Raw genomic sequence first — 26554 nt, 5'->3', positions numbered from 1 at the left:
CTGCAGCCGAGTGAAGCACCGCCACCTTGGCTGCTATTTAACACTGCACAGCCTTGTCATTTCACAGTCAGCTGGAGCTCAAATCAAGGCCGATTTACAATGAGAGAGTAGTTGGAGAGAATCAAGCGCTATTTATTATTCCTTCCGGCGTTTTGCAACTGGAAGCACGGACCTGTCCTCCTCCCTCTTTCCTTTTTTCTCTCTCGCTCTCTCCCACTCGCCTTTGAATGCTTTCAACAAAAGGCCTCCCATCTCTGCTCCCCCAGCGATGATTAGTCTCAGTAGTTTTGCCCACACAGCCTCAGCGGAACAACACTCTGACATCAATCAGTTTTGTAGAGCAGGACCTCTGTGAACCATTAAAACGGATATATGATTTCTTGTCTGTGGTAACATCAGTTTGTAATGTTGGCAGGTAATTCTAGATTCTAGTGACACTGAGCAAATGTGGATTTAATACATTGTCACCTATGGGGTAACCTGGCAGTTGCTGGTTTTTCTGTGCACACGATTTGCCTATTATAGATTCGCAAGCTTCCAGCAATGCAGCTGAACCATTATTTTGGATATATTTCCCAATTAGAGTGTTTATATATTCTCCAAAGAGCATGTCCTTGTAAGTCGTCGTGGCCTCACCTTTTGTTTGGTAATGCACCCATCTTTATCTGCAGATGCCTCCTGCTTTGATTACATTTATATCCATTGCACTTTGTTTTCTTCGCAGTTTCCCAGCACATCACACGTTGTTCACCACCGGCAGCCATTTCACTACAACTCCCTCAGAGAGCCGCATCGAGGAAGGTGCCTTTCTGTTGATGCAGCTCTTCCTATCATTCATTACAACTTCCCTTTTGTGGGGCGAGTGCCAGGCAGATTTGTGCCGGCTGTCTTTCGGCATGGATGCTGTCAGGTCTTCTGTGCACGTGAGTCTGGCCTTCTAGCTTTGCCCCGGGAGATGGAATCTGGGCCGGAAATGCAGTGAAACAATGCAGTCTGGATAATTGATCCCTCCACCTCCTGCCAGCCACCCCTTTGAACCTGGAACAGGAGACACGTGACTAAACTGTGGAATTTATAGAATGACAAATTCCCCCAAAAAAGTGGTGCACTCAAACCATTTCCCTTATTATTTTCCAGGCCACAGTGCCCCCCTCAAATTTCACGCTCTGTGAAGACTGCATGTTCCTAAGATGACAGAAGATAATAAAATAGGTCTGGGCAAAAGCAGTCTCCAAGGCAGCGTACAGTTTTTTTCCAGATGAGAATTAGGAAAAAGGAGAAAGCTATTTTCCTGATATATGCGATGTCAATGCTTTATGTGTCCTACACTAAAAGATATTCTCTCTAATTGCAGAGCAACATATACATGTTTATGTTTTCACGTATAGATGGCAGCATTCGGTCTTACTTTTGGAGACGCCAGTCATTTCAAGGCTGCAACACTGTGCAGAAATGCTGGGTCTTTTGCTTGTGAAAGTATATTGTGTTTTGAGGCACAGTTTATCGTGCAGCTCCAGGAGAAGAGAATTGTGTCTTAGATCACAAAGAACTTTGGAAAGTCGACTTAGGTATGAGGAAATCTAGCACAGTCCCAATGCTCTGTTACTCCAACAGTGTGCTAATCTGCATTTTTTTCTCTCAAATCTGCCAGTTATTCAATAGATGCAAAGATATACAAAAGAAAAATGATGCATGTCTTTCTATTATTAGCTCTATCATTGTCATCCCGTGAGTGGTCGTTGTCCGTGTTGTAGATGCAGGTGTAACTGAAAGTAGATCTGTGTTTGTATGAAAATAACCTTCCCACCAGCGGCAAACGCTTTCTGAGAAACGTGAAGTGATACTGAGCCGGCGTATTTCACTACACTTCCGTAAAAGTTGAAACTTTTACTTACAGCTGAACTGTGCTGAACATTACATCCTCCTTTGCAAATAAATAAATCCCATTATTCATCCGAGAAGCAAGCCCCTTTAAGTGTTCCCCAGTCAGCTCACCCTATAATTGCTCTACCTGTGATATAAACCAGATAGGGGCTCTTTGATGGTAGATTGACTGGCTTTAGATCTCAAAATGGGCTATTTCAGAGATCCTTTTTTCACTGACAGTCGCTCTTTCCCCCTGTGTCTTACAACCAGTCTTTTATGTTACCGCAAAGTGCTACTGAAGATGCCACTCAACGTAAAGGTGAAAGAGCCCAATTGAACACTAGGAAAAAAAAAGAGATGCAGTCAATAATTTTTACACGGAAAATTGTTTCTGACAAGCTTATTTTGGGAAACGCCTGAGACGATCAACCCTTGTGCAATGGCATATTTTCTACATATAACGTAACTTCTATTGGAGGAAAAAAATCACAAAAAGCCATTTTGCATCAAACAAATATAACCACATTTATTTTGAAAGTATAAAATTTCACACTATAAAGGCCACTTTTCAGGGTAAATCGACAACCTTTCTGTAAGATTTACACAGAGAAATACCATGTCGCTCTCTGCTGGTCTAGCATACTGTCCAGTTCTGTGGCAAAATAATAATAATAATAATAATTGCTCTACTCCACCACAGAAAGTAGTTGGCAAGATCTGAATAATTTACTCAATACAGGAGAAATGGCAGGAGCGTGAGAATTCCTGATTTGTACATCCCACAGAGGAGCAGGTATTCTGAACGGTTCTCTCTCTCTCTTTATTAAACCAGCTGACAGGCACAGCTTGACGTTACAGGCACTGTTTGCCTTCTACTGGTAAACGCAAAAAAAAACAAATCTGCAGTTGACATTCTTTACAATGGCACCAGTCAGACCATAATAGCATCCCCGCGGAGAGAGCATCCTCTGTTTAGAGGAAGTAGGACAACTCGCACAGCAAACCTCGCTGTCAGAGGCCGTCGGGCTCACTGCAGATCTGATGAGGTGTCCAGACTTTGAGCGTAGCGTTCACATTCCTAACCCATTAACCATGACATGGTGCCCACTGAGGTAGAACAGTTGTACCAAAAGACTTATTTATAAAGTATACAAATGAGTAACAGTCACATCGATAAACCTAAAAGTGTATTTGGGGGTGGTGGGTGGGATAACATCACATTTGACCCACATTTTCAGCACAACAATATGTAGACCACTGACATGTCTGGATGTCTGTAATACTCCTTTCGAGCACTAACTACTCCTGTGGCTCGTTCCCTTTCTGGCGAAATGGCAGTTTCACAGATAATCAAACTGTATTATTGCATCTACAAGCCAGTGGGAACAGTTCACTCGTGAAATCACTAGCTCTGGGGATCTCAGCGCGTGAAACCTATCCTTCCCACTCTAACACACGCTATTCAAGAGTGCAAACAAAAAAGAACAAATAAGTCAGCGAAAGGGAACTAAAGCAGACACCTGTCATGTCAGAGTGGGCACATTCCCATACAGAGAGTACAATGTTTGTCTACACTCCGTCCACATTGAAGAGGAAAATGTGACGTCCCTTTTGAAGGTTACCGTCTACCCTGAAGGCTGGAATGGGCTAAGCAAGCTGACTGGCTCCAGGCAAGGAGGGGCAAGGCAAGGCCGGGCTGTGCAGTGCCAACAGCTGGACACCCAGCCTTCTGTGCGGACTAGGACCAGCTGCTGTCCATCAAACCCCCCGTCTCCCTGCGGGTGATGATGCTTTCCGTCGATTTAAGGAGCCTCTCTAGACAGGGCGCGTTAATTTTGCCAGGTGGAAGGCCCCGGGGCACAGAGTCTGTCTTAGTGTGGGTGTCTGTGCTGGAGGACACAGCGTTGTCCTGGGTTAGGTCTCTGTCTCTGGGGGCCAGCAGGTGCCTGGGGCCAGCCTGGGCCTGCTCTGCTGTGGGGGAGCAGATGGGTGATGTGTGGAGCCACTTCAGGTTATTGGAGGAGTAGGCTCCACCGGGAGTGAGGTCGGTGACTCTCAGGGCTTTGGCGCCGACTGTAGGATCGCTCACGGGGACGGGGCTCGCGGCTGCAGCGGCGGTCGCTGGAGAGAGCTGTTGGCGAAGAAGGAAACGCGGTTTAGTTTAATTAATTTAGTAGTTGATCTACCTGATTCAATGCCCACTGAAGTTGTTCAGAGCTATCTGAGAAAGCTAGTTTCCATCTGAAGTTCCCATCTCATATCAAAAGACATTGAGAAATTATTTTGTGAAAGCCACTGGAATTTGAACATTTTCAAATATGGCGCCCCCCAGTGGTCAAAGCTGACCCAGAAACACTGTGATGAACAAGCTGAAACCAACACATTTTGCAATTTTCACTGTTTGGTTTTTAAAAACCATCATGATACAAACGTCACCTCTTAAGAGGGCTGATTTGTAAGCAAACACCTGCCTATTTACAAATGAAGTAGACACAGAGCAACATTGGGATTCATCTGGAGCCGTTTCTGGACACCTGCAAGATGCCAAACTAAAATTCACTCTTCCTCTAGCTCCTTTTTTTGGTCTAAACCAACTCCTGAGAAAAATATCTAGTTCTTTTGCAGTCATTAACCCCATCTGACTGCTGTTTGGTCTTGGCACACAGTGGATTTATTAACGATTTATAGCTGAGAACATCGGTCAGTTGTGGCGTAAACAACCCTTATGTGAGGGATGAGACTGAACTAAAATCATAAAGTTTTTAGCTGTAATACAAAAAATATTGATTACAGCAGCTTTACAGTTACACCTTTTCTTAGAACGACTAGTTGCCATTTACAAAATGTCTTCTTTGCAGTGACTGAAACCAAAAAACAGGGGAACCTGTTCATTGGAGGGTGTGACAGAATTAACCACAGACATAAATCTTCCCCATTACAAAAAATGCAGAGGAATGTTCCAGAGTATTCTGACCTCTCTTATTCCCACAGGGACACTCCCTAAATCTACCTTTTCTCCTTCCATCATTGTTCTTAGGGAACATGAGACCGCAGTAATACCTCAGTAAAAATAGCTTTTAATCCTCCCTTCCCTGTCCCAGACCTGTGATTAAATAATAATAGATATTTTGGTTCCGCCTTCACTGCATTGTGACCATATGTGTTTGGCAGCAGGCCTCATCTAAGTGAAGAGCTTTTACACAATTGTTCTGCTTTCTTCTACGACTTTACCTTCAGCTTCTTGGTGGGAACGGCTTTCTCTGTCTGCGTGACAGCAAGTTGGTCTTGGAGTTTTACATTAGGGAACCAGCTCTTCAGCATTTCCTCCATTTTAAGGATGATGTTAATATATTTCTCTCTGAAAAATAAGAAGGAAGGAGAAGAGGATAGAGAAAGAATCCAGTTACTCAATCAATCATACACAAATCTGTGTAATCTACCAATAATCTTGCCAAGCTCTTCTCCGAAATCTCATTTCACCATCAAGCTCACACAGGAAATATGCAATCTTTTACAGCGTGTACACTCACACTCACTCAGCGGAGGCTGCGCTCCACGAGTGCGGGGCGGGGAAATTGTCTTAAGTACATTTCTCACATGTTTTGAGCTCACACGTGGCACGATGTATAATAGTTCCGCTCGCCTCTAAATATAAACACCAAAGCCCCAACGGTCTCCAGCAGCGTCATTGTGAAAACAAACGCGCCGCACTGACGCAGTTCTCGTTGGAGGTGGGCACAAGTGCGGCGTCCCATTAACTCCCACCCGTTCAAACCAGATGGTGGGTGGGGATTAGCCCGTGTCATATGATCAGGACCTTCCTGCTACACTCCATTCGGGGCATGTCAAATTTATGTGAAAGATTATCCGCCACAGTGACTGCTAAAGAAGTCACTTTGATCCTATCTGCCATTGTGCTGCGGCGGGGGGCTGCCAGCTGGCAACACAGAGCAGGCACAGGGAGCGATGGGGACGGGGAGGGAGGGGAGCGGTCCACCTTCCAGCCTCTCTGCCCCCGCTGTCTGCAGGGAGGCTGCCACACCCACTCTTTGTCTCCCATATGAGGGCAGCAGCTGGTGGGTGAGGGCTCCAACTAGTTTGTGCCACACTCAGCAGCACTTCACTGTATATCAGGGTACCTTGAGACTCGCTGCAGGAATCCCTTTGGTTCCCATACAGGAGTCAGAAGTGCTGCTTTGAAATTCAGGACTCAAAAAAACGCAAAAAATTACAATAAGCCATGTATCTTTTTAACAGAAATATTTTCTCATTAATATTGTGATATTGATAAGAGCTTAAGATGCCTATTCCGATGCTAAAGGACCTGAGGACGGTTGCCATTTGCAGTTTCATCATTTCATCATTTCATCTCGTATTACAGAGACTTTCTATTCTACGGGGTGAAATCATACTCCATTATACCGTCTGGCCAGTGGAGAGCTAATCGAGCAGACACAAGTGGGCAGCTCCCACAGTGGAGCCTGATAGATTTTTACGATTTTTTAAGATGCCAAGCTATAGTGAAACCCAGCCATCTCTCTGCAGTTAATGTATCCTGAATGTGTGGGGGTAGCAGCTCCTCGCAGCGCAACCTGCTGTGAATCATGTGTCACTGACATATCGAAGACCGATTTGACCCACAGACAGCGAACGCCATTTCAAGCCGCTGTGGCTGAATGTATTGTAGTTGTGATTTTGATCCAAAGCGAAAGAAGGCTTTGTATTTCTGTAGAAATAGCTGGGTGTGTATCTCAAAATGTATCAAATGATATGTACAAATATGGGAAATATGGTGAACTATGACACGACGGTGCTGATTGTTGCATGTAGAGCAGTATGTGGGTCGTGCTGAAGACACTTACCCCATGTAGGGGTTCTGCAGAACACCCATGATCCTCTGAATCCTGTCCATCGCCACACTCTCCTGGAAACTGCTGAGTCCTGGAAAAGAAGAAAAGTCGTACCATGAGCCACACAAACTGTGCTGACAGCAGGGCCGACTCTGTGGAGCAGATGGGCTGAGTGAGATGTGTGTGTAAGGGAACAGACTCCCTGCCTCTGTGGCCAGGAAGTGTTGGGTCACACACAGCTTTAGTTAGACAAAGATCCCAGGGTAAGCCCTTTTTATATTCTGTCTGAACATGACGCTGTCTTTCAGAGACCTGCGTTATCATAGATATCTGACGACTCACAAACAGCAGCTGCTCTCCTGGAGACTGTCGTACAGTACGTTCTCACTCGCCACTGCCGGGCAGCCGATGTACAAGAAAGTCTGAAATGTGACATTTATTGTTTTCACCTGATAAACATATAATTTAATGTGACTTTAAAGAGAAACTTGAAAACAGTTTCTGACTGAACGCGCTCCATTATAAAGGATGGGAATTCACACATGAAATACTTGTGGTTACTTGATAGCTTCTTCAACAATAGACATTCTCAAATCTCAGGGGCACCATAACGTGTGGCACGCTGTCTATCAGGTCTTTGTTTTTTTTTCTCTGAGATGCAAGAAGACAGGAGCCAAGAGAGACAGACTGAAAAACAAATGTTGGCAGACGTAAAAAAAAAAAAAATAAAAAAAAAAAAGATTGGTTGTTGACTTACGTTCTCTGTATCTCCCCGAACGAAGGCCATTCAAGATTACCGACAGTGGATGAATGTAGCATTGCAGCTCCATGCACTGTAAAGGACGACAGGTTAGTTTGTAGGTGATATCTCAGGCAAAATGTGTTGGAAAAAACATTTCAAACGTAGTCAAAGTTGCTCAACGTGATCTCAATAACCCTAAACTCCCCCTTCTATAATTGAATGTGTGTGACATTTGATAGAGGAACTCAAGTTCTTCCCTATAAGAACATGACTAATTCTGCTTAAAGACTGGAAAGGATGTGCATGAGACACTCTGTAAAACCAGCAGGGGAGTCGATCTAGGTGACAGGTCACACTCTAGTTTTACTGGCACCGTCAACCACCTCCTGTGGTAAAAGAACATGCGTCACAGCGGCGCTCACCTTACTGCTGAAAATTCGGTCCTTCTCTGGCGTGTTGCAAATCAGCTGCCGTTCCTTGCGCTCCTCCTGCTCGGTGGAGCTGTGAGTTCTCTTCATTGCTTGCTGAGTGTTCCTGCCGCTGCCTTGTTGTGCTTTACACAGTCCAAAGGCGCTGACATAGGTCTCCGTGCTGCCAGGGGGATATCCCCGGCCGGAAGCCTCCCTGACCTCTCTCCAGTTACCGTCGCCCTCCTTCACCTCGCTGCTCCGGTGGCAGCTGCAATCGGACGGGCCCAGGTGTGGCGGGCCGCTTGGGGACGTAGGAGCCCCGGTCTGGCTGTGCTCTCCGGAACAGTCGGACTCCCGTTCGCTCTCATTGTCCTCGGTGTCACTAGCCAGCCAGTCAATGGAGTTGTCCGAATCTGTCGCAGACATCCTTGGCGGCAGGCTCTAACTAGCACTGACCATCACTGACCTGACAAGAGAGAAATTCACTGTTACTATAGCAGAACGGAGAGCAGTGGAAGCAGCAGCAGGCAGCACGGTGAAGATGAGACACAGCTTAAAAGTGACAGTCAAATTAAATGCCAAAATGAAACGTACTAATGCGAAAAACTACAGGTTTGTGTGGATGAAAACAAAAGGTCCGACCAAGCGGACGTGAACACGGGCAGAGACAGAGCCGACTGGTCTGAGCAGATGGCGGCAGTGAGAGCAAAGTTGTCCAGGCCACAATGACCTGTTTGTTTTGCAAATGCAACACCTGAGCCAGTAAACACGGACGAGGTCACCATCGAGAGCAAAGACCAAACAAGCCTGGTGTCCACGGCAACCACGCCTGGCCCTCAGACACTGGAGGACTCAAAACTCTTTATTGTCGCCATAAATCTCCAACGCCTCCACGTCACACAGGAGCAAATCTCTACATTCGATCTATCAGCTGCCAGCTGTCCCCAGCACGCTCATTCATAAACAGTCAGGTTGTTTATTCAAAAGGAGGCAGGGGCCTGACACCATGACGACCGGCCTTCTACTCTGACTACAGGCCTCCCATCCACACAAGCGACACATTTTTCTATAAAGATTTTTCAGAAAACGAGATTCTGGCACCGTCTGCTCTCAACGTGAAGATGGGGCCGAGTGAATAAAACCGAACGCTCTTTGCAGATGCTCAACTGCTTGTGGGATCTTCACGTCTCTCCAACGTGTTTTCCTCAGTGATCGGTGGATAATGTGGCAGTGAGAGAAGCATTTTTTCAGCACAGGGATTTTTGTTGTTGTTTGAACGGTTAACGCCTGGTGTGTCGTTTGTCTCCTGTGAAATTTGAGGGTGAGGAGAGTTAATTGCGCCCTGGTTCTTTGTCTCAAGACGGCCACCTTCTGATCTTATTGTTCCAGGGGAAGGTGGAGCGGGGGACTAGCTGATTTTCACCTGCTCGGATGGTAACACAAACACAGCAGACGGAGACTTAGATGTGTCAGGTTTCTGGGAATTATAGACCGGCTTTTAGTGAAAGCAAAACAAAAGTCCAAAGAAGAGGTGTGTGCAGTGGGGGGGGAACAGCCATGAAGATTACATTGACTGAATGAACCTAAAGATTCGAGACTTTTAGCGTGCAGAGATTTAAAGAAACAGTGTTTTTACCACTGATTTGACTCTGCGATAGAACAACAACAGGCGTACACATCACACTACACGTGTCCAATCATCCGCTCGTCCGGAGCTCTTGAACACACCACACAGTCCTACACACTTTCACTCGTCCCGATGTTATATAACACACATCACGTCCTAAGGATCTCCGTGTTCCCATCATCTACCTGTGGAGGTGGGGCAGCTGGAGACAGATGGGCCCAGCACTCAGAAAAACACAAAAACGAGCTTTTTAAAAATTTGAAATATATATATATATATTTTTTTAATGGAGATAAACAGGAATAATAAATCCCCTCATCCAGAGGTTCAGCATCTGTCCATAATATAATTTATATATCTATATCTATATCTATATAGATATATAAATATAAAATAAGCGTGAAATAATCGGATGTGACCGGCAGGTAACAGACACAATAGACTTCCTCATCAGACGTAGTAGATTTGGCAGCACGACCCAGAGAGGTTACATAAAACTATAAAACGCACACGGATGTAATTCTCCTCGTCACGCCTGAGCTGCAATATCGTGTCATTATTCCGCCACCGCGAATCCACTGTCTGTTTCCGACCGTCGTGTTTGTGTCAAATTCCTCCGGATGATCTTTTTCTACAAACGCGTACTTGTATATCACACACACGACCGGCGGGTGTTCGGCGGTGTAGCCGGGAGGCCTTACCTTCCACCGGGGATGGAGCGGCTGGTCGTTCCTTTGTTCGGCGGTATAAAAAAAAACCCCGAAAGACTCCGGCAGCAGGACTCGTCGGGCGGAGAGCAGCTGATGTGCGGGACGTGCGGGGTGTGAGTGAGCGGGGAGGCGGGTGCAGCCCAGCGACCGCGGCCCCGTGTTGCTGCTCCCAAGGCAACGTGTCTGGGAGGGGGCGGAGTCGCGCGGTGCCGGCTCTGCCATTGGCTCCTCGGACGCCCCCGACCGACGAATGGGCCTCTCCGCTCGGCGGCGCCGCGGCGCGATAGGCGAGCTCCGTTTACATATGCAAATGTCATGGAAATGACACAAACACGTGGACACGCGGATCGGTTTCATTTCGGGAGCTGGGCGAACGAGAAGTCGGCCCAGGGCGAGTCTTGGTCATTCCGCTGGCATTCGTCCTCATTATATCATCTGGAGGATGAGGAGGAGGAGGATGGCTGGCTTGTGGCATGTGAGTTAAGATGAGGCACCGTCAGCGATTTCAGGAACAAACCGCGATAGGTCGTGTAAAGGAGTTTGTTGCACATGGACTCTTGAGCAGACTCAATTTAAACAAAGATTTCTAATGTACACTCGTGAAGGATGATGACACGTGATGCCAGTGATTCGAGAAGCTCTTACCTGAGTAAAAATACCAATACATAATCAGAAAACAATCATTTACAGTATCAAAAGTAAAAGTATTTATTTATTATATAAAGATTGCCCCCCTGTCATTGTATTACTGGATGATTGTTGTTGACACATGCAGCTAAAGTTATCTGCTTAAGTAATTTAATCCATGTAAATGCACCAGTTCATTAAATGATCACGTGTTTAAATTCTTCCATTTGAAAAGTAACTGTAGGTTTGGAATAACATCGAAATATAGAAACCTCAAAATTATACTTAACAACAAAGCTGCTGAAATTAACAATTTACATGTCTGTGTCATTAAGTCTCTAAATTGTGATTGATTGATTTGATTTCTTGATTAAATTAATTCCAATGATCCTCAAAAATGATTCACAATTGCATCATGTTGTTGATCTCCAAAAGCTCGAGCCTTTAAACCATCTAAATCCTTTAAATCCTTTAACAAGCAACACTTTCTGTAAGTGGGGATGCAGTTGACATGCAGAGTGTGTTCAAGCCGCATCCCCTTTTTTTTTTGGACACTGACGGTAAAGGCGTGACTCACAGGACCTCTGTTTGACTGCCTGGGAGGGTGGGATTATAGGAACGCTCTGTCAGACGAGGATCCTGAGCCTGGAGCCAGTGAGTCACGAACTCTTTCGCAGCAAACAAGATCACGTGCGCTCCGGAGACACCCACTCAGGAGACATAACCAGTCTCCTCTCCCCGTCTCCCCCCAGATTTAGGATGAGGACAAACTGAATTTAAAACGATGTATTTTTGCGAGAGTGAACAGGTCACATGTGAAAACACACATTGTTTGTGTTGTTGACGGAGCCAAAGATGCTGCCCAGACTGTTTTAACAACTGGCTGCAAATCTGTCTGACATAAATTGTAGAAGGACTTCTTGGAGTGTCTTCTGTGCTCTCTGTAATGAGCCGGTGCCATGGTCATTAGATTCGGAGAGCGTTTTATAGTTAAGCGATCATAGAGGAGCGTATGTGGCTACTTTTGTTTTATGTGCAGCTGTCCAAATGAGGAGCAGCAGGACAAGGGCACCCGCAGCCCGGTGTCCTGACTGCGGTGGCGTGCTTTAATCACATCCTGCTGTGCACCACAGACACCAGAGCACCCATCAAGCAGGTTGAGGTGACACGCCTGCTGGCGTCGTGGGACACTAGTGTTGAACTTGAAGTGTCCCGTTGGCCCCTCCAATCTTTTCTATACATCCAGCCTCCTGTTGTCCTGCTCCCCAGGCCCAGATCCTTCAGTGACCCCAGACGCTGAGGCGACCGCGAGCTTCCTACAGCTTCCCAGCAAACCCTCATTTCCCTTTTTTGTCTTCAAGGCTCCCGTGTCACTGTGGAATACATCACATCTACTTCAAAGCAAAGGAAACAGACATCTATGCGTTTGTTTTTTTGGATCAAAGAGATATTTCAGGCACATGCACGCAGCACTTAAAACTGATGGGACACAGACACTGTATAAAATGTAGAGAAAACACTGTCTGCTTTTATTTCCACAGCTACTTAAACGTTTTAAGTGTTTTGCAGAGCTAAACCGCAGATTGCTCTTAATGTTTCAGTGAAACCACCGAGTAATCTCCAGGAACGTTTATGTATTAACATTAATCCGGCTCCAATCAGTTGCACTGTAATTTGTCATCCACATAAAGAACAACGGGGGCAATTTGCGATCTTGCCACCAAGGATTTAGGCAGTTTGTGTATTCTCCTGTCAGGATTCGAGATGAGTCACATGGCACAAACAGGCGCTGTGATTTTCAATTTGTCAAAGAGGCTGGCTGATTCTGTATCCCCAAGATTGGATGTCTCCCGCTCTCATTCATAAAAAATAAAAAAAGCCAAATCAAAGACTCACACCCACATTATTATAGGGCACACGCTTAACATCTGTCCCAACTCTCCCTCGCAGAGAAACACAGAACGTGTGCGTGGGTGCACATCAATGCCACACCTCACCCTACAAACTGAGAAAGTTTTGGAAGCGCCGTGGCCTTCTGGGGGTTTTGTGCATGTGTATACAATTTATTGTACGAGGCATTGCGAAATGTGTTTATCATTTTCAAATGCTTAAACATTTTCAGAGTCTAATGCAAAAGCAGGCTATTGAAAACACTCTCTGGAGTGCGAAGCGCTCTCTCTCGTAGCCTCAGTTGACCCCCGTTTCACATTCATGCCGCTAGTGAGAGAACTTGTCCTTACCTGCATCCCTGCTGCAAGTAGATACGGGTGTATATGTGAGCGTGTCTGGGTGCTGTTGGCGGGGGAACACACTTGTGTGCGTCTTGTCTTACTAGCAGCTGTCCCCTGATGTGCATGAGCTGTGCATATGAGTCAGCTCCGTGTACCCTGGCTTCGGCCCGCGCTGTCCTGTTCCCAAATCTGCACCTACAGTGACGTGTGTTAGTGTGTGTGTAAGTGTGTGTGCAATGCATGTGTACACAGGTTGTACACTAATCAGCAGGCCTTCCACAGCATTATTCACATTGTGACCGTTCACCACTAATAGCTGGAGTGCTACTCAGGCACGGGGCTTGGTTTGAGCTCGGAGGGGAAGAGAGGACCGACTGGAATGTGCATAGCTGTCTTGACGGCAACCAAAGCCGCTGCAGGGAACACAAACGTAAACACAAACATGTGAGCCATGACGGCGTGGATCGTGGCTTAAAGACACAAATGCTTTGGCTGGACACGGTTAGTGTTGGTGCAGAATATGAAAGCTCATGCAGGGATTCATGGCTATATAATCACAACATTACATAACCTTCAAAGTATTCAAGGACAAGTATTCAAACTTTACTGCCTTCAGATGAACTTTATACTGAATAATATTCAACAAAAACACTCCAAATGGTCTTGTTTCCCAAGGTTTCCACAAATAATTGACATTACCGGAAAAAAAAGTGTGTTCTTGTTAATCTGAGTCAGAAAAACGCACCTTCCTCTGTACACTATAGTAGCCTGCTCCACCAGACATGCCATCCTGTTACAGTAAACGTTAGTTCCGCTTAGTTAACCCCACCCACACCAGAAATGTGACTGCACGTAGTGTGGGCATGCTGCAGCAGTGTGTGTGGGAAAAAAAATTGCCAGTTGAGTGTGGCGAGGCTCAGCCAATAGCATTTAGAGTTGGTGTCGGAGGTTATGTAGTCAGAGGAGAAGTGATACTTGGTGCGGTTTTTTTTTGTGTGACTTTAAAAGGTTGGACTTCCGGCACCCCGTCATGTACTCTCCCTCTCCCTTTGTGGCTTCGTTCCCGGTCCATCTCCCGTCAGTCACATGCGCCTCGCTCGGAGAGAAAGCTCCATGACCATTGTCCACACGTCGGACAGTTCAGGTCACATGCAGGAAGTCAAGAAATGTCTGGCAGCGAAACACTGTCGAATCTTTTATGTCTCCCTCTGTGTGCGTGTGTGTGTGTGTGTGTGTGTGTGTGTTTATACTCTCTAATGTCTGAACGGCTGCCAGAGTAGCTCAAGCGACAGTGGGATATCTATCTGCAGGGCCGAACGTTACATGTGACTGGGGTATATTTTAACTGGGTTATGTAAGTGCTCCAGCCTGCGCTCACCACACACAGATGAGGAGGGATACGCATGATGCAGAGGACTGTGAGCTCACCACAAGCCTTGCCTTTGCAGCACATTGAATAATTCCTTCACTGGGCTGGAACTTTGGCCATTGTGCGTGGACTGTGCTCCCCGTCACAGTTGTTAAAGCGGATCTCTGTCGTCAGCAAATGTGTTTGGTTTCGGATGATATAATATTTCAGTCAATAGCACCAGTATAAATAATCTTATTGTGAAGGTTATAGGGTTACATGAAAAATAGGAGAACTGGCAGCTCTATTTGCGCTTTTCTGTCCAATAGAGATTGATTTGTGGAGTGTGATCACGTGGTGTGAAATAAGTGGATCATTTGGTCCAAGACCTGATGCAGACACCTTTTGATACGTTGACCAAGTCTTTACTTGGGTCTCCCCGCGGAGAGGCGATGAGATGGCTGACAACAGGCTTGTCGCCAAATCTATGTCCCCTGTAGAACTGCCCACGCTCCCGCTGCTTGCACATTTATGGGATCATCATGTGGGCGTTTTACTGTAGTGTGAGGTCCTATCTAGAAGTGTTGTGATATGAGCTGATAATTTCTTAGTAGGCAGTTGTCCAACCTCACTCAGAGAGGAGCCGGTGATCATATTTGGTCAATAGCTCATTTTGAACTGATACTTTATGACAGACTTTCACAGCGTCACAGACGCGTCCTTTCAGAGGCTTGAGGAGATTGTTGATTGATAACACAGATTTTACAATACACATGGCAACCTGTTCCTGTTATATTTGTGGTTAGCATCTTATCAAGCTAGTCTTTCTTATTCCGTCCATGTTACAGATGACGTCTCTTTAAATCCTCAAAACCCAGCAGTAACCACTCAGGCTTGCTTGACATCAAGTTATCGTCAGTTTTATCTTAAAAAAGTGAGAAAATTACGTTTTTAAAGATTCAAAAATCACTACATGATCATTTGTTTTACTTTATTCTCTGAATTTTTTTGTCAGCCCCAGGGTCCTGGGCTTACGCTGAACATAAACTCTGTAGCAATGAGCATCGCGAACACATAGTACTCAGGAGCTGAGCAATGAAAGTACATTCTCTGGACTCTCTATTGGTGCTGCAATGATTCATTTGTTGAGATTAATTGTTTAGTCTATAACATAACACAAATAGCATAATAAGTGGCCATAACCTGAGTTATCTTGATCCTGAGGTGATGTTATTGAATGTCAGCAAAACCCCAAAATATTATTTTTCCTATATTCTGAAGACAAAGAAATGCAGAAAGTTCTCACATTTGAGATGCTAGAACCATCAAATGTTTGGTATTTTTTATGTATAAAAACCTACTTACAGTAAGCTGCTGATTCATTTTTGGTCAATCAGATAATTGATTCATTGACGAAGTGCTGCGGTTACAACTGTATGATATTACACTGAAATGGTGAACGTCTCTTAATCAACCCGTTGTGTGTTGAACAACTAAAATGAAACCTTATGACATCTCTCGCCAGTACGGTTTCAGTGTTAATTTGCTTTCAACACGTCGTTCTGTAAACTTTGGTCACGTCTTTCATAATAAAACCTTCCATCACTGTGTATTATTTTCCGGCGGCAAAGCCAGTAAGGTTATGCTGCATGTCATTAACAATATCTGCTGTGCGAGTTGAAGTGGAGCACAGTAGCCGGCCGCTCAGAGTTACTTTGCCGTGCAGCTAAAGAGTCCGACCTCAGACATTTCCATCCAGGACAGATCTGTCTGGGTTGATTGTGGCTAACACGTGTCCTTGGCCTCGTCCCAAGGGAGAGGTTTCTGCTTTCTTCACCAGCAGGGACAGAAAAGCCTCAGCATGAGCTTCGTGATTTTTTCAAATAATCCTGCTACTGCACTCACTACACTTGCATAGCATTGTAAGGCCCACAGTAAGACCACAGCTCATGTCATCCCTCTCATACTTTCTTTTGAGATGCAATCAACAAGGGCTAGGGAAGAGTTTGCTTCTCCTCCATCACCTCCTATGAAACAGACACATCAAGATGGCAGTTGAAGTGATGACTGTACCCTGTACTTAGCCAATGAGGCAGTGGATCTATAAAAGCCCACAAATGCCAACAGCATACTGTATATGTACAGTGAAGTCTTCTGCATAAAAGCCTGTGCACTGACATCATGTAGGCAGAGATGAAGTCTTTCGAAAGGCTCTAGTCATGGGGGGAAATGTTCGAATCACTGCAGCAAGATGGCCCTGATTTGTGGTGGCAGTGTGCATGGGGTGGGTGATTCTCAAGAGAGGGATGGAGAGCAAGAGAAAATCCTGGGGGGTGACATTAGATAAGGCGAGGGGAGGGGGCAGGTGACAGAGTGCGCTTGCTACAGAAAGTGCATGTGGAAGGAGCATGAGGGACCGAGGGTCTGCCTTACTGCTGCTGCTGTGTCCGGAGATCGGCCCCGTTGCAGCTCTGTGCTTATTCTGGAATACACGTGACCCCTCTCCCTCTCGCTCCTCTGCCCCCAGCAACTTTCGCTCTCACCCTCACTCACACATACTTCCTGTCACTCCACACACAGGGCACTAATCCTGTTCCTGCCCCCTCACTGCTCTCTATCACATATTTATACTTCCTTTCCAAATTCCTACTGTGATCTTTCTGTCAGCAACCTCAGGCTTTTTGCCAGCCTCTTTCTCACACAAGTACTCACATGTGTAAAAGAATACATACAAAGGAATGCATGTATAGGAATGCACGTTTCACAGCTTTCACCTTGTGACCCGAGGTCATAAAGATCTTGTTAACATTTCTTATTATCCTTTGTGCACAGCATATAAAGTCATAACTACTGTATATATTGCATACAGCACTGTTTACTGCACTAGTCTACCAAATTGTGTATTTAACTTTTTCAAGTTGTCAGAATGTCTTGGCGGAACACTTATATTCCACAGAGCAAGCTCCTATTTCTCCGGTTAATAACGCACTCTCAGACACTATACAGTCCTCTACAGTCAGTAGTGAATGGTGAGTACCGGAAGTGGAGGATTTAGGACTGCCTACACCTTCATCACACAGACATTTCGACTCCTCCCAGTAGGTAAGGCGCAGGTATAATTTATGTCGTTAATGTTGCACTGATCCATCAAGTGTCCCTGTGAGCCGAGATTGTCTCTCTCCTCTGAAAGTCACAAATGACAGTTTGGCAAGTGTTCACCTGTCAAGGCTGCTGCAAATGCATATTACAGCATCTACAATAGTGAATAGGAAGCATCTACAATAGTGAATAGGAAATGGTGAATAAGTGAAAAAGAGAAAGATGTCATTGCTCGATACTCTGGTGCAGGCTCACCTGAATCGTCTTCTAAAGACATTTGACAGGTCATAGTAGGAAAAGCAGCAGGGTGAAAATATTCAAATCAATGCTGGTTGGCTGTTTCATTTTTAGTGTCCATTGTGCAATGCTGACTCACTGTCATGACTTACAAAGCTTTTTGTATGACGCCTACTCTTTTCCAAAACATCACGTCATTGTTATCATATGAAAGATTGCATCAAAGAGTCTGCTGCTGGAGACCTTCTTTTGTGTGATGCTTCTTTATGTTGTTTTCAAGACCATGGATTCAAATCCAAACTGATTGTGACAAAATGACGATGTTAATCATGTTTCATGATTCTATTTTATGTATATTTACACAATCATCAACATATTACTCACCCATGACCAAGAACAGTTGGACCAATGGAACAACTATTCCACAATATTTACTTAATCAGTAATCTCTTCTGGCTTTTTTCATAAAGTAAACATTTGAGCCGATATTAGATATTATTGATAATATTGATAGTACAGTAAACAAAATGACAGAACTTTGCTTACCTTTAGAAAATAAATGTTCTTGTGACATCCATTCCAGGGCCTTAGTGATTTGGTCACTGTTAATTCAAAATTGATTTGCCAATATAAACCAAACTTGAGGACTGGGTGTATTGTATCTGTTTTAATGGATCACAACTCATTTATTGGGAAAGCTTCTACGAGGATTAGAGTCGGGACCAAAAGTAAATAAGTGCTTACTCCTCATATCCAAAGAGAAAACTTCCAGGCCAAATCTATGTCAGAATAAGTTTACATGCTGTCATGTTCAAAATAAATATTATGATGTTTGGTTGTTCTGATTGGTTAGGTGGGCCACTCTTTTGTGATTGGTCAATTGCCTCTGCCGTACCAATTCAAGCCCAAGTCGGATGTTGAAAGTCGGGGTGAACCAGCAGATAGACCCTTTGCAGACAAGGCCGGAGCGAGATGTTTCCCATGTGTAACATTATAACAGTGTAATTTGTCTCTATGTCATGTTAAAAACTGAATGTAGGTGGCAATGTTACTTTGTGACATAGAACCTTAATGGAAAAAAAAAATGCCAGGAATGCAAACAAGGCATTTCAGGCACTTCAGGATCAGTGTTTTCTGTGGGAGAGAAGGACTCCCTAGGCCATTGTAACTTACATGCAGAGAAAAGCTATATGACACACTAAAAGGAAAGGGAAAACCTGAAAAGTATCATACTTGAATTTAAATTTCACCAAATAGTTTATTCATAAAGTGGAGGCACTGAACATTAAATACTGTACAGGAGACGGACAAGGACAAACCTGTGAGATTTGTCTACACCCGAACAGAAGTCCCCCTAACAGAATATTGTCATTTAATGACCTCAGTGTGGCCAGAATCCTGATGTCAGGTCAAAGTGTTATCAATCTGTAAATTTTGGGATTTTCCCCTGTAGTGGGGCTCACGTGCCAAAAAAAAAGTCCTTTTTGAGAACACTAGCCTGTGACCTGGGTGTGTGAAGGGTGGAAAATTCCAGGTTTTCTGGAGAGGAGCAGTTGCGCGTGTTTACTCCTCCGTCTCTCCAGAGACATTAACTAGGTCAAGCGCAAATGAATCTGCCAACAGCCTAAAGAGTAGTGGTAACGGGGGAGAGAGGAGGGGTGTTTGGTGGGGGGGGGGGGGGGGGGGGGGGGGGGGGGGGGGGGGGGGGGGGGGGGGGGGGGCGGATTCTGTGGACTTTGGGCGCAAATCTCATGTTCAGGATGAAACGCCGTTCCCTAATTTTGGTTCAGGCCACCCCCATGGCCCAATAACTGAAGGGGGTCTGAATTCATGCAGCATCGACTGGAGCTCAGCTCAGCGGGATCCTGGTTAAAAAGTTTAATGGTCACACAGCTAATTATGTATAGCCACAAACGAAGCCAGTCAAGGACACTTGAACATCACAGCCCTTTATCCTGCACTAAATCTTCTTTTGCTGCCAGACTTTCTGAATGATATGTTTTTTCTGTTCCCATGACACACAAACATTTCCATGTATGTTTTTTTGTGCATGTGAATCTGCTTCTGATTTTAAATACTGTGTTGGCTGGAGTCAATAAAACGTGACCATGTAGAGAGACTGCGAATTATTTTAGATACAGCTTCTCAGCTTCTACTGTGGTAAATATACGTGTCTGCAATCGTGAGCAAAAGGCATTTTGATACAGTGCAGAAAAGCAACCAGACTTTTAGGAGGAATTTCAACTATATTTGCACATAAATGCATATGTAAATAAGGTTCTATCAGGAGCAGGTATAGGAAGCCTTATAATTATGTCAGGTGTATGCATGGTGTAGTGGAAACAGTGGTTTCGATTATTTTAAACCTCTCGGACACTCATGTTCGGTGATAAAGTGGTGTGAACAGAGGGGAAATGGCCTCAGAACATAGGTGCTAAGCTATACTGCGTCTGACAACTGATCCCTGAAGGACAGGTTTCAGCCAAATGTTTTAGGCTAATTTACAGGTCTGCTTTTCCACGAGGTCAGTAGGTTCAAAGTGTCACAGATGTCTGAGCCTAGGAGCTGGTATTTCTTAGCAAAGAGAAACACAGAGCGGGGGATGGGCTTTCAGCAGGTCAATGGGTTTGTGTACGTGTGTGTGTGTGTGTGTGTGTGTGTGTGGGCTTCTAAACATATGTGTAACTCCACGTGCGTTAGTGTGCTTGTATTAGTGTCCCAGTTTTTTTTTTAAGAGGAACCAATTAGTGGATTAGTGTGCATTTCTGAATGGAAATTTGGCTTCAAAGTCCTCTGTTTCCACTATTACTGATCCAGAAATGACGTCATCTCATTTCTAAGGCATCTCACTTACTGATCTGTCCTGTGGACGTTTTACGGTGACTGATTTACGAGAAATCAGCTTCAGCGGCTCAGAGAGGGATGCAAGAACCGCAGCCAGAAATCACCAGCCGTTCCCAAAATGACAAGTGACGCGGTGTATCTTAACGGTTTTCTCTCTTGCACCTGATAAGGAAACGCTTGAGAGGTAAAGTGACTGCACTTGCTGGTGCTTAACACACGGTGACCTCTCATCGTCCTTGGCCTCGGTGGAGCTTTTTCTGTTTTCTCTCTTATGAAAACATGAGCTCATGGGCCGACCTGCCAGGAACAACCAGTGTTTGGGGGTGGGGGTAATGGAATACATGTACCAGAGTTACCTATTCAGAATACAAAATATGAGTATCTACTATTGGTTGCTGTGTTTCGAGGCACAATTTATATATTTTGGGAAATGTGTTTATTCACTTTTCCTTCCAAGGGCATACTACATTGGGGACAAAGCTTTAGAGCGGAGATTTGTTATAAATGTTTTGGAATCTCAGGTCAGGTTTTTTGTCATTAATTAATTTGTGCATCCATCTTATAAACACCTGTCAGCATGATTCAACACATGTTTATTGAACTCAGTGCCTCAAGTTCACTCAGAGAGTAAAACAACTTTTGAAGGTTGACACAAAAATTCAACCCACAGGGACAGTTCAAATACCTTACCCCTTTCAAGTTTTTCAGCGTGTGACTTCTTTTTCCATCATGTCACGAGTAAACAATTTTTGAAACACCTGGGGTTAGACTCAGTCCCTATTCAGTCACGGGGTCGAAGGTTATTGACACAAAAAGCCGCCTTCCTGCACCTGACCTGACCTTTGACATCGCCTTTTGAGTTAGAATGTAACAAGACACAGTATGAAATGTGAGGTCTAGCTTGACCCGCCAGCGAATTCCTTTTCTCAAACATTCACGCTGTGCCGGCTAAAATGTCACACCTGAGCCATACGTCACCCAGTGAAATCACGTGAATGAGGTCACAGGACAGAGGGTTCACCGTGAAACACTGTACGTCAGGTTTTACTGCGAAGACGACCAGTAGTGCAAAGTAGCTAAATACACGCAAGTACTGTATTTTAAGTAGAGTTTTGACTTTTACCTGTCCATTTTATGCTATTTAATACTGTACACCCGACTGTATTTGCCAATGGTTCCAACTGGTTTCAATAATTTTCTAAAATCAACTTGTTCATAATGCTCACATAAACTTAATCTGTTTCATTGCCTGAACATTTTCTCTTCAAAAGCTGACTGATTTAATTATACATAGATATTTTTTCACATCTTAAACTATGAAAGGGGACAAAATGAGGCATAATGAGTAGTTTTACTTTGTGCTGATAATACTTCTGTACTTTTACTTTAGTAAAAGTGAGCGTAGGACTTTCTATTTTTGAATCGGTGTAACGCTAAGTTCACTCAAGAAAGGGATCTCAATATTTCTTCCTCCCCTGAAGATGAATCAAATGCTGATGGCGGTTGTCCGATCATGTGACCCGGCTGAGTGGGGCTGAACCCAAGCTTATGAGGCCATTTGAGATTTCTCCTGATCAGCTGATGTCCTGGTTTAGAGGTTTTAGCATTCAAATAGATTAATGTCACAATGAGGCTCCGTTCACACAGTTTCGTTTATCACCATACAACAACCAAGATTTTACAAATAAAAATAAAGTTTCACAGTTTCTTCCACACTGAAAGAAGAGAATAATTTACCAATGTGAATAAAGTACTGAAATTGGTAACGCAAAAATGAATTAAGTTAGTTCCACTTAAAGTTAAGTTAAGTTGACAAGTTAAGGCAATTGAAAACTAACTAAAAAAAAATGTCGTTATTTTTTTAAGTTGATAAGCATTTTTTTTCTGCTTGAGTATAATTTTTTGTGGTGGTTTGTTTTAATATATTTAAAGTCATATTATGTATGCATTGAGATTCGTGTTTGTTTAGTCAGGTGAGTGCAGGTAAATGACCTTGGCCGCCAGTGGCAGAAACAGTGACAGATCAGCCTGCTGCTGCTCTCCTCGTGCTCATATGTTTTCTGATCTTTTCCATTAATGTCCCCCCCCCAATTTGAGTGCTGACTACAAAAGAGCGAGTGCATCAAGTTGAAAGCCTGTCATTTTAAGTAGCACACACATGTGCCCATGCTGTGACTCACAAGCGTGCCTCATTCAGCCTCCTACTCTGTATATGCACATGTCATCAGCTGCTCTGTCCCACAGCCCCTGGATACTGTGACCTGTTATGCAGGCAGCCTGTAAGAAACTTCGCCGTAGAGATCGACAGGCCGAGGAGGGCCTCACACCGCCTGTATAATTACCAGGCCGCATGACGGAGAAGCAAACGGCACATGCTGTACGATAACACCTGAACGAGCTCCTTCACATCCTGCGTTGTGTTTGGTCCTGTCCTTGCCTGAAGCCCAGCCAGAGGAGCATCGCCACTGTCTTCGCAGTCTTCCCCTTTAGTGCCCAAGTTACTCCCTCACATGCTATCTGGCCGGAGCTCGCCAGCCTGTGTGGACGCTCTGGTAGACAGACACAGACATAGCTCCACAAATAGACCCATGCTCTGCCTCACAGGGGACCAGTAGCCCCACTTCTGTGTGCTCTTGCCTCTTATTCCGCGTGTGCCTCGGGCCAAAACAAGTTAGCGAAGAACCACAGGGAAATCAAATTTGGAATTATTAGATCGCACGGAGAGCGTTCGCGGGAGAAAGAGCAAAGTGTGCATAAATATATGATGTTATGAAAATAGGTTGATTTTCTGGAGCTTTCTGCTGTCTGTCAATAACACAGTCACGGTGCATCTTAATTCTCTTTATTCAAAAGGACAGGTGACAAAATAGGTGCTTGTATTCACCTCATATACAACTTACCTTTGTAACAGATTTGCCATAACCTGCAGTTCTCTTTTAATCTGCAATGTTATAAATCAAGAGAGTGAGATATTGGAAAATAGCCGTTCATTTCCTGGATCGCCTACTGAAAACCTTTTCAGACAGACGTGTAACATGATGCTTTATCGATGATGGGAAGGAAGCAGAACACACACACTAAGAGAATGTGGAAACGAGGAGTCTGCACAGTACCATCAAAATGTGAAAGAAAGAATATCTGTATGGAATTTAGAATCACAATCCTCATTTTAAACACAATATGTGCCAAATTCAGCTGTGTACAACTCACACTGAGGAGGCATTCATTCTGAGTTCCCTATGCAAGGTCAAGCATATAAAACTGGAATAAAATCTTGATGCAGTTTCACAGCATGTGAAAAAATGGGAGGTGAGAGACTGCCAACGACCGAGTCAAACCTCTGTCTGTGTGGCGAAGCCATTTCTCTCCATTTTTTTTGGGGGGGGGGGGGGGGGGGGGTGTTTCATGTTGACACAAACAATGTCTCTTCCCGTGTGTCCTTGAGCCAGCCCTCCACTCTCCTGGAAGGATTCTGCTCTGCATCATCCCTCTTCCTTTTTTATTCCATCTCCTATTGAGCCATCTCATTTCTATATCTCACACAATATGAATTTGGGTGTGTAGAAGAGGAGACAAATCCTAACTCTTATGTAATACTTGAATTTGTGTACGTCCCCTGAATTTAAAACATCATAAAAATCCAGGATATAGATATATGTGTGTGTGTGTGTGTGTGTGTTCACATAGCTAAAGACTACAGCCCCCAAAATAATTCAAAACTGTGGCTTTATAATCACAAGGCAGACGCAGAGCCACCAAAGCCCTGAGGCCTCAAGGAACTTTTGTGTTACTCTAGTGAGGAATATGAAGAATTAAGTATCCCAGGACAAGAGGGGGGCGTCAAAGCACTGCTACATTATTAAAACGACCCCTCTGCGCTGGGCCCTGAGGACAGACTCCCACCTACTCAAGCAGGTGCATGGTAGCACATAGAAGCATTGAGGTACACAGATGCAACAAGCGCTGAAAATGTAAGATGCCTTACGGGGAAGTGTTTTCTAATCACACTCTAACAGGGAGTCCTGAACAGACATCTCAGATTCGTCACCTAATGTGTCTCTTACCTAGACACAATGTATCTGAATTCCATGTTCATGTGGGCACATCCAAATATAAATCGTTCAAATACATCTACATTGTGATTAAAAAACTAGTTAGAGAAATAAAAGTGGTGGAAGAAGTAAAAGTCCTGTGTTCATCTAAAGTAAAACTCAATACTTAAAATGAAAATACTCTAAACTATAAGTTTGGTACTAGAATAAATGTACCTGTTACACTGCATCGCTTAGGAAATAGGAATATGGTAATACAGGACTTTATCTTTGGAATAATCTTACAAAACTACAATAATAAGGGATCATATTCATGCTCACATGAATATTTATGTGTGATAATAGAGGCAGGAACTTGAGAATTTACAACCTCTTTAAGCCCTGTCCCATAAAAGAGGAGATGACAGATGCGTCCACTGTCTAGACTGCATTATTCATCGCCATTCAAGAGTTTTATGTTACAGCCTACATACCCCAGACTCTTACGACATGAAGCTTTAGGTCGTAAAAAGTAGCAGTTACTGATTAGTGACGGTGACTGATATCACACACAGCTCAGATGTCGTCTCTGCAGTGAACGACATCAACCGAGTCCCACTCTCAGTCTGGCTCAAACAACAAAATAAATAAATGAAAGAGAGACAAAAAGCACCAACTTCCTCCTTTTCCTCTATCGAGGGCCTCGACACCCCCTCCTCCTGTCCACGGGTGAGTAATCAGTGGATACTGGAAATGCCTCCAATGGCTGACCTTATAAGGCCGTGAGGAAACTGCTGATGTTGGGTTACAGGGGTCAGATATCTACCCCTCGCCTCTTACCTCAATTGCCTCATTCCCCCCGCCCTCTATTCCTGCCAGCATCCTGTCTTCCTCAGCTCATGTTTCACACAGGGGAAAGGCCTTCGCTACCAGCTCGACAGCAGCATGAATCCTTTAGATAACAGGCCGGATTCTTTGCCTGCCGTCATCCTGAGAGGATCTACTCTACATGTTGTATGGTAAATCTGCTCTGCTAATGGCAGGATGCAGACTATATGTTGCCCCCCCCCAACAATGTATATATGTAGAGTATATATAAACAGACAACTTTTTGGCTTAAACTTGTCATTATGACCTTAAAACTGATCGCACAGTGTAATAGTGATAGAAAAACGACACCATCTGCACTTATATTGTTCCCCTATGAGTCTTGCTTCACCATGTTATTCTGTTGGCCACCGGGACGCGATTTTCATGGAAAAATGACGACTTGATTTATTGCTCAAAGGAACTGCGTCACCCATTGTGTAACACGGAAGAAAACAGCGTTCTCCCGGTATCTATGCCCCCAGTGATGGAAATGGCAGACGATGGAACAGCCGCATTGACAAAAACAGCAGGCTGCTGGCATTTAGTCAGCCACGATGATAATGCTGCCGAGGAACCAGGAAACAAACTAGGAGCTTCCGTGTTCAAACTTCTTTCTTCTCCTCCGTTATCTCCAAAGTGGTGTTGACAACTTCCTCGGGAGCTCTGAGGAAAAGTATCTGCGTCCTTACTGGCGGCTTTAAGACAGTGACCAAACAGTAATACCACCTTGAACCACTAGGGGCACGAAAGTTTTCTGTTGCCTCTGCAGCTCAGGCCTCTGCAGCCCACTCTTCATCTCTGCTGCCCACTCATCTCTGCAGCCCACTCTTCATCTCTGCTGCCCACTCATCTCTGTAGCCCACTCTTCATCTCTGCCTAGAGCTGGGAGCTCAAGGCTATATTAGCTGCTACCAGCATATCACATTGTGAAATGTAGGTAGCGTGCGGTAGGTGCCCTGTTTTTGACAAAATGCATGCAAATAAAATCTGGATTCTGCTGCATCCAGTTTGATCCCTTTAAAGAAAAAAACTGGAGCGTGTGACAGCATTGCTATGCTAAAT

At 44.5% G+C, this 26554-nt stretch overlaps 1 protein-coding gene and 1 long non-coding RNA gene across 2 annotated transcripts; both read right to left on the bottom strand.

The window, feature by feature from the left end:
* Positions 1-2365: 2365 nt before the first annotated feature.
* LOC118314898 (circadian-associated transcriptional repressor) lies at positions 2366-10344 on the bottom strand. The gene is made up of 6 exons (XM_035641654.2): positions 10197-10344; positions 7881-8334; positions 7474-7549; positions 6729-6807; positions 5098-5224; positions 2366-3997 (listed from the first exon to the last, which is right to left on the bottom strand). Exons 2-6 carry the CDS (start codon positions 8292-8294, stop codon positions 3605-3607), a joined length of 1089 nt encoding a protein of 362 aa, XP_035497547.1. The 5' UTR covers positions 8295-8334; positions 10197-10344; the 3' UTR covers positions 2366-3604.
* A 1259-nt stretch (positions 10345-11603) lies between these two features.
* Positions 11604-14099, bottom strand: LOC118314901. The gene is made up of 3 exons (XR_004794742.2): positions 13809-14099; positions 13073-13476; positions 11604-12205 (listed from the first exon to the last, which is right to left on the bottom strand). It is a non-coding gene; the product is annotated as an uncharacterized LOC118314901 (long non-coding RNA).
* Positions 14100-26554: the final 12455 nt, after the last annotated feature.

The sequence above is a fragment of the Scophthalmus maximus genome, chromosome 7, assembly GCF_022379125.1.
Source record: "Scophthalmus maximus strain ysfricsl-2021 chromosome 7, ASM2237912v1, whole genome shotgun sequence".
NCBI lineage: Eukaryota > Metazoa > Chordata > Actinopteri > Pleuronectiformes > Scophthalmidae > Scophthalmus > Scophthalmus maximus.
This window is presented reverse-complemented; position numbering and strand designations above follow the sequence as displayed.

Excerpts from the sequence above, each read along its gene's own strand:
- LOC118314898 (XM_035641654.2), bottom strand. The coding sequence starts at position 8,294 with ATGTCTGCGACAGATTCGGACAACTCCATTGACTGGCTGGCTAGTGAC. Across the intron at positions 5,225-6,728 it reads CTGCAGAACCCCTACATGGG|AGAGAAATATATTAACATCA; the intron begins GTAAGTGTCTTC and ends CTTATTTTTCAG. Across the intron at positions 3,998-5,097 it reads TTCCCACCAAGAAGCTGAAG|CTCTCTCCAGCGACCGCCGC; the intron begins GTAAAGTCGTAG and ends CTTCGCCAACAG.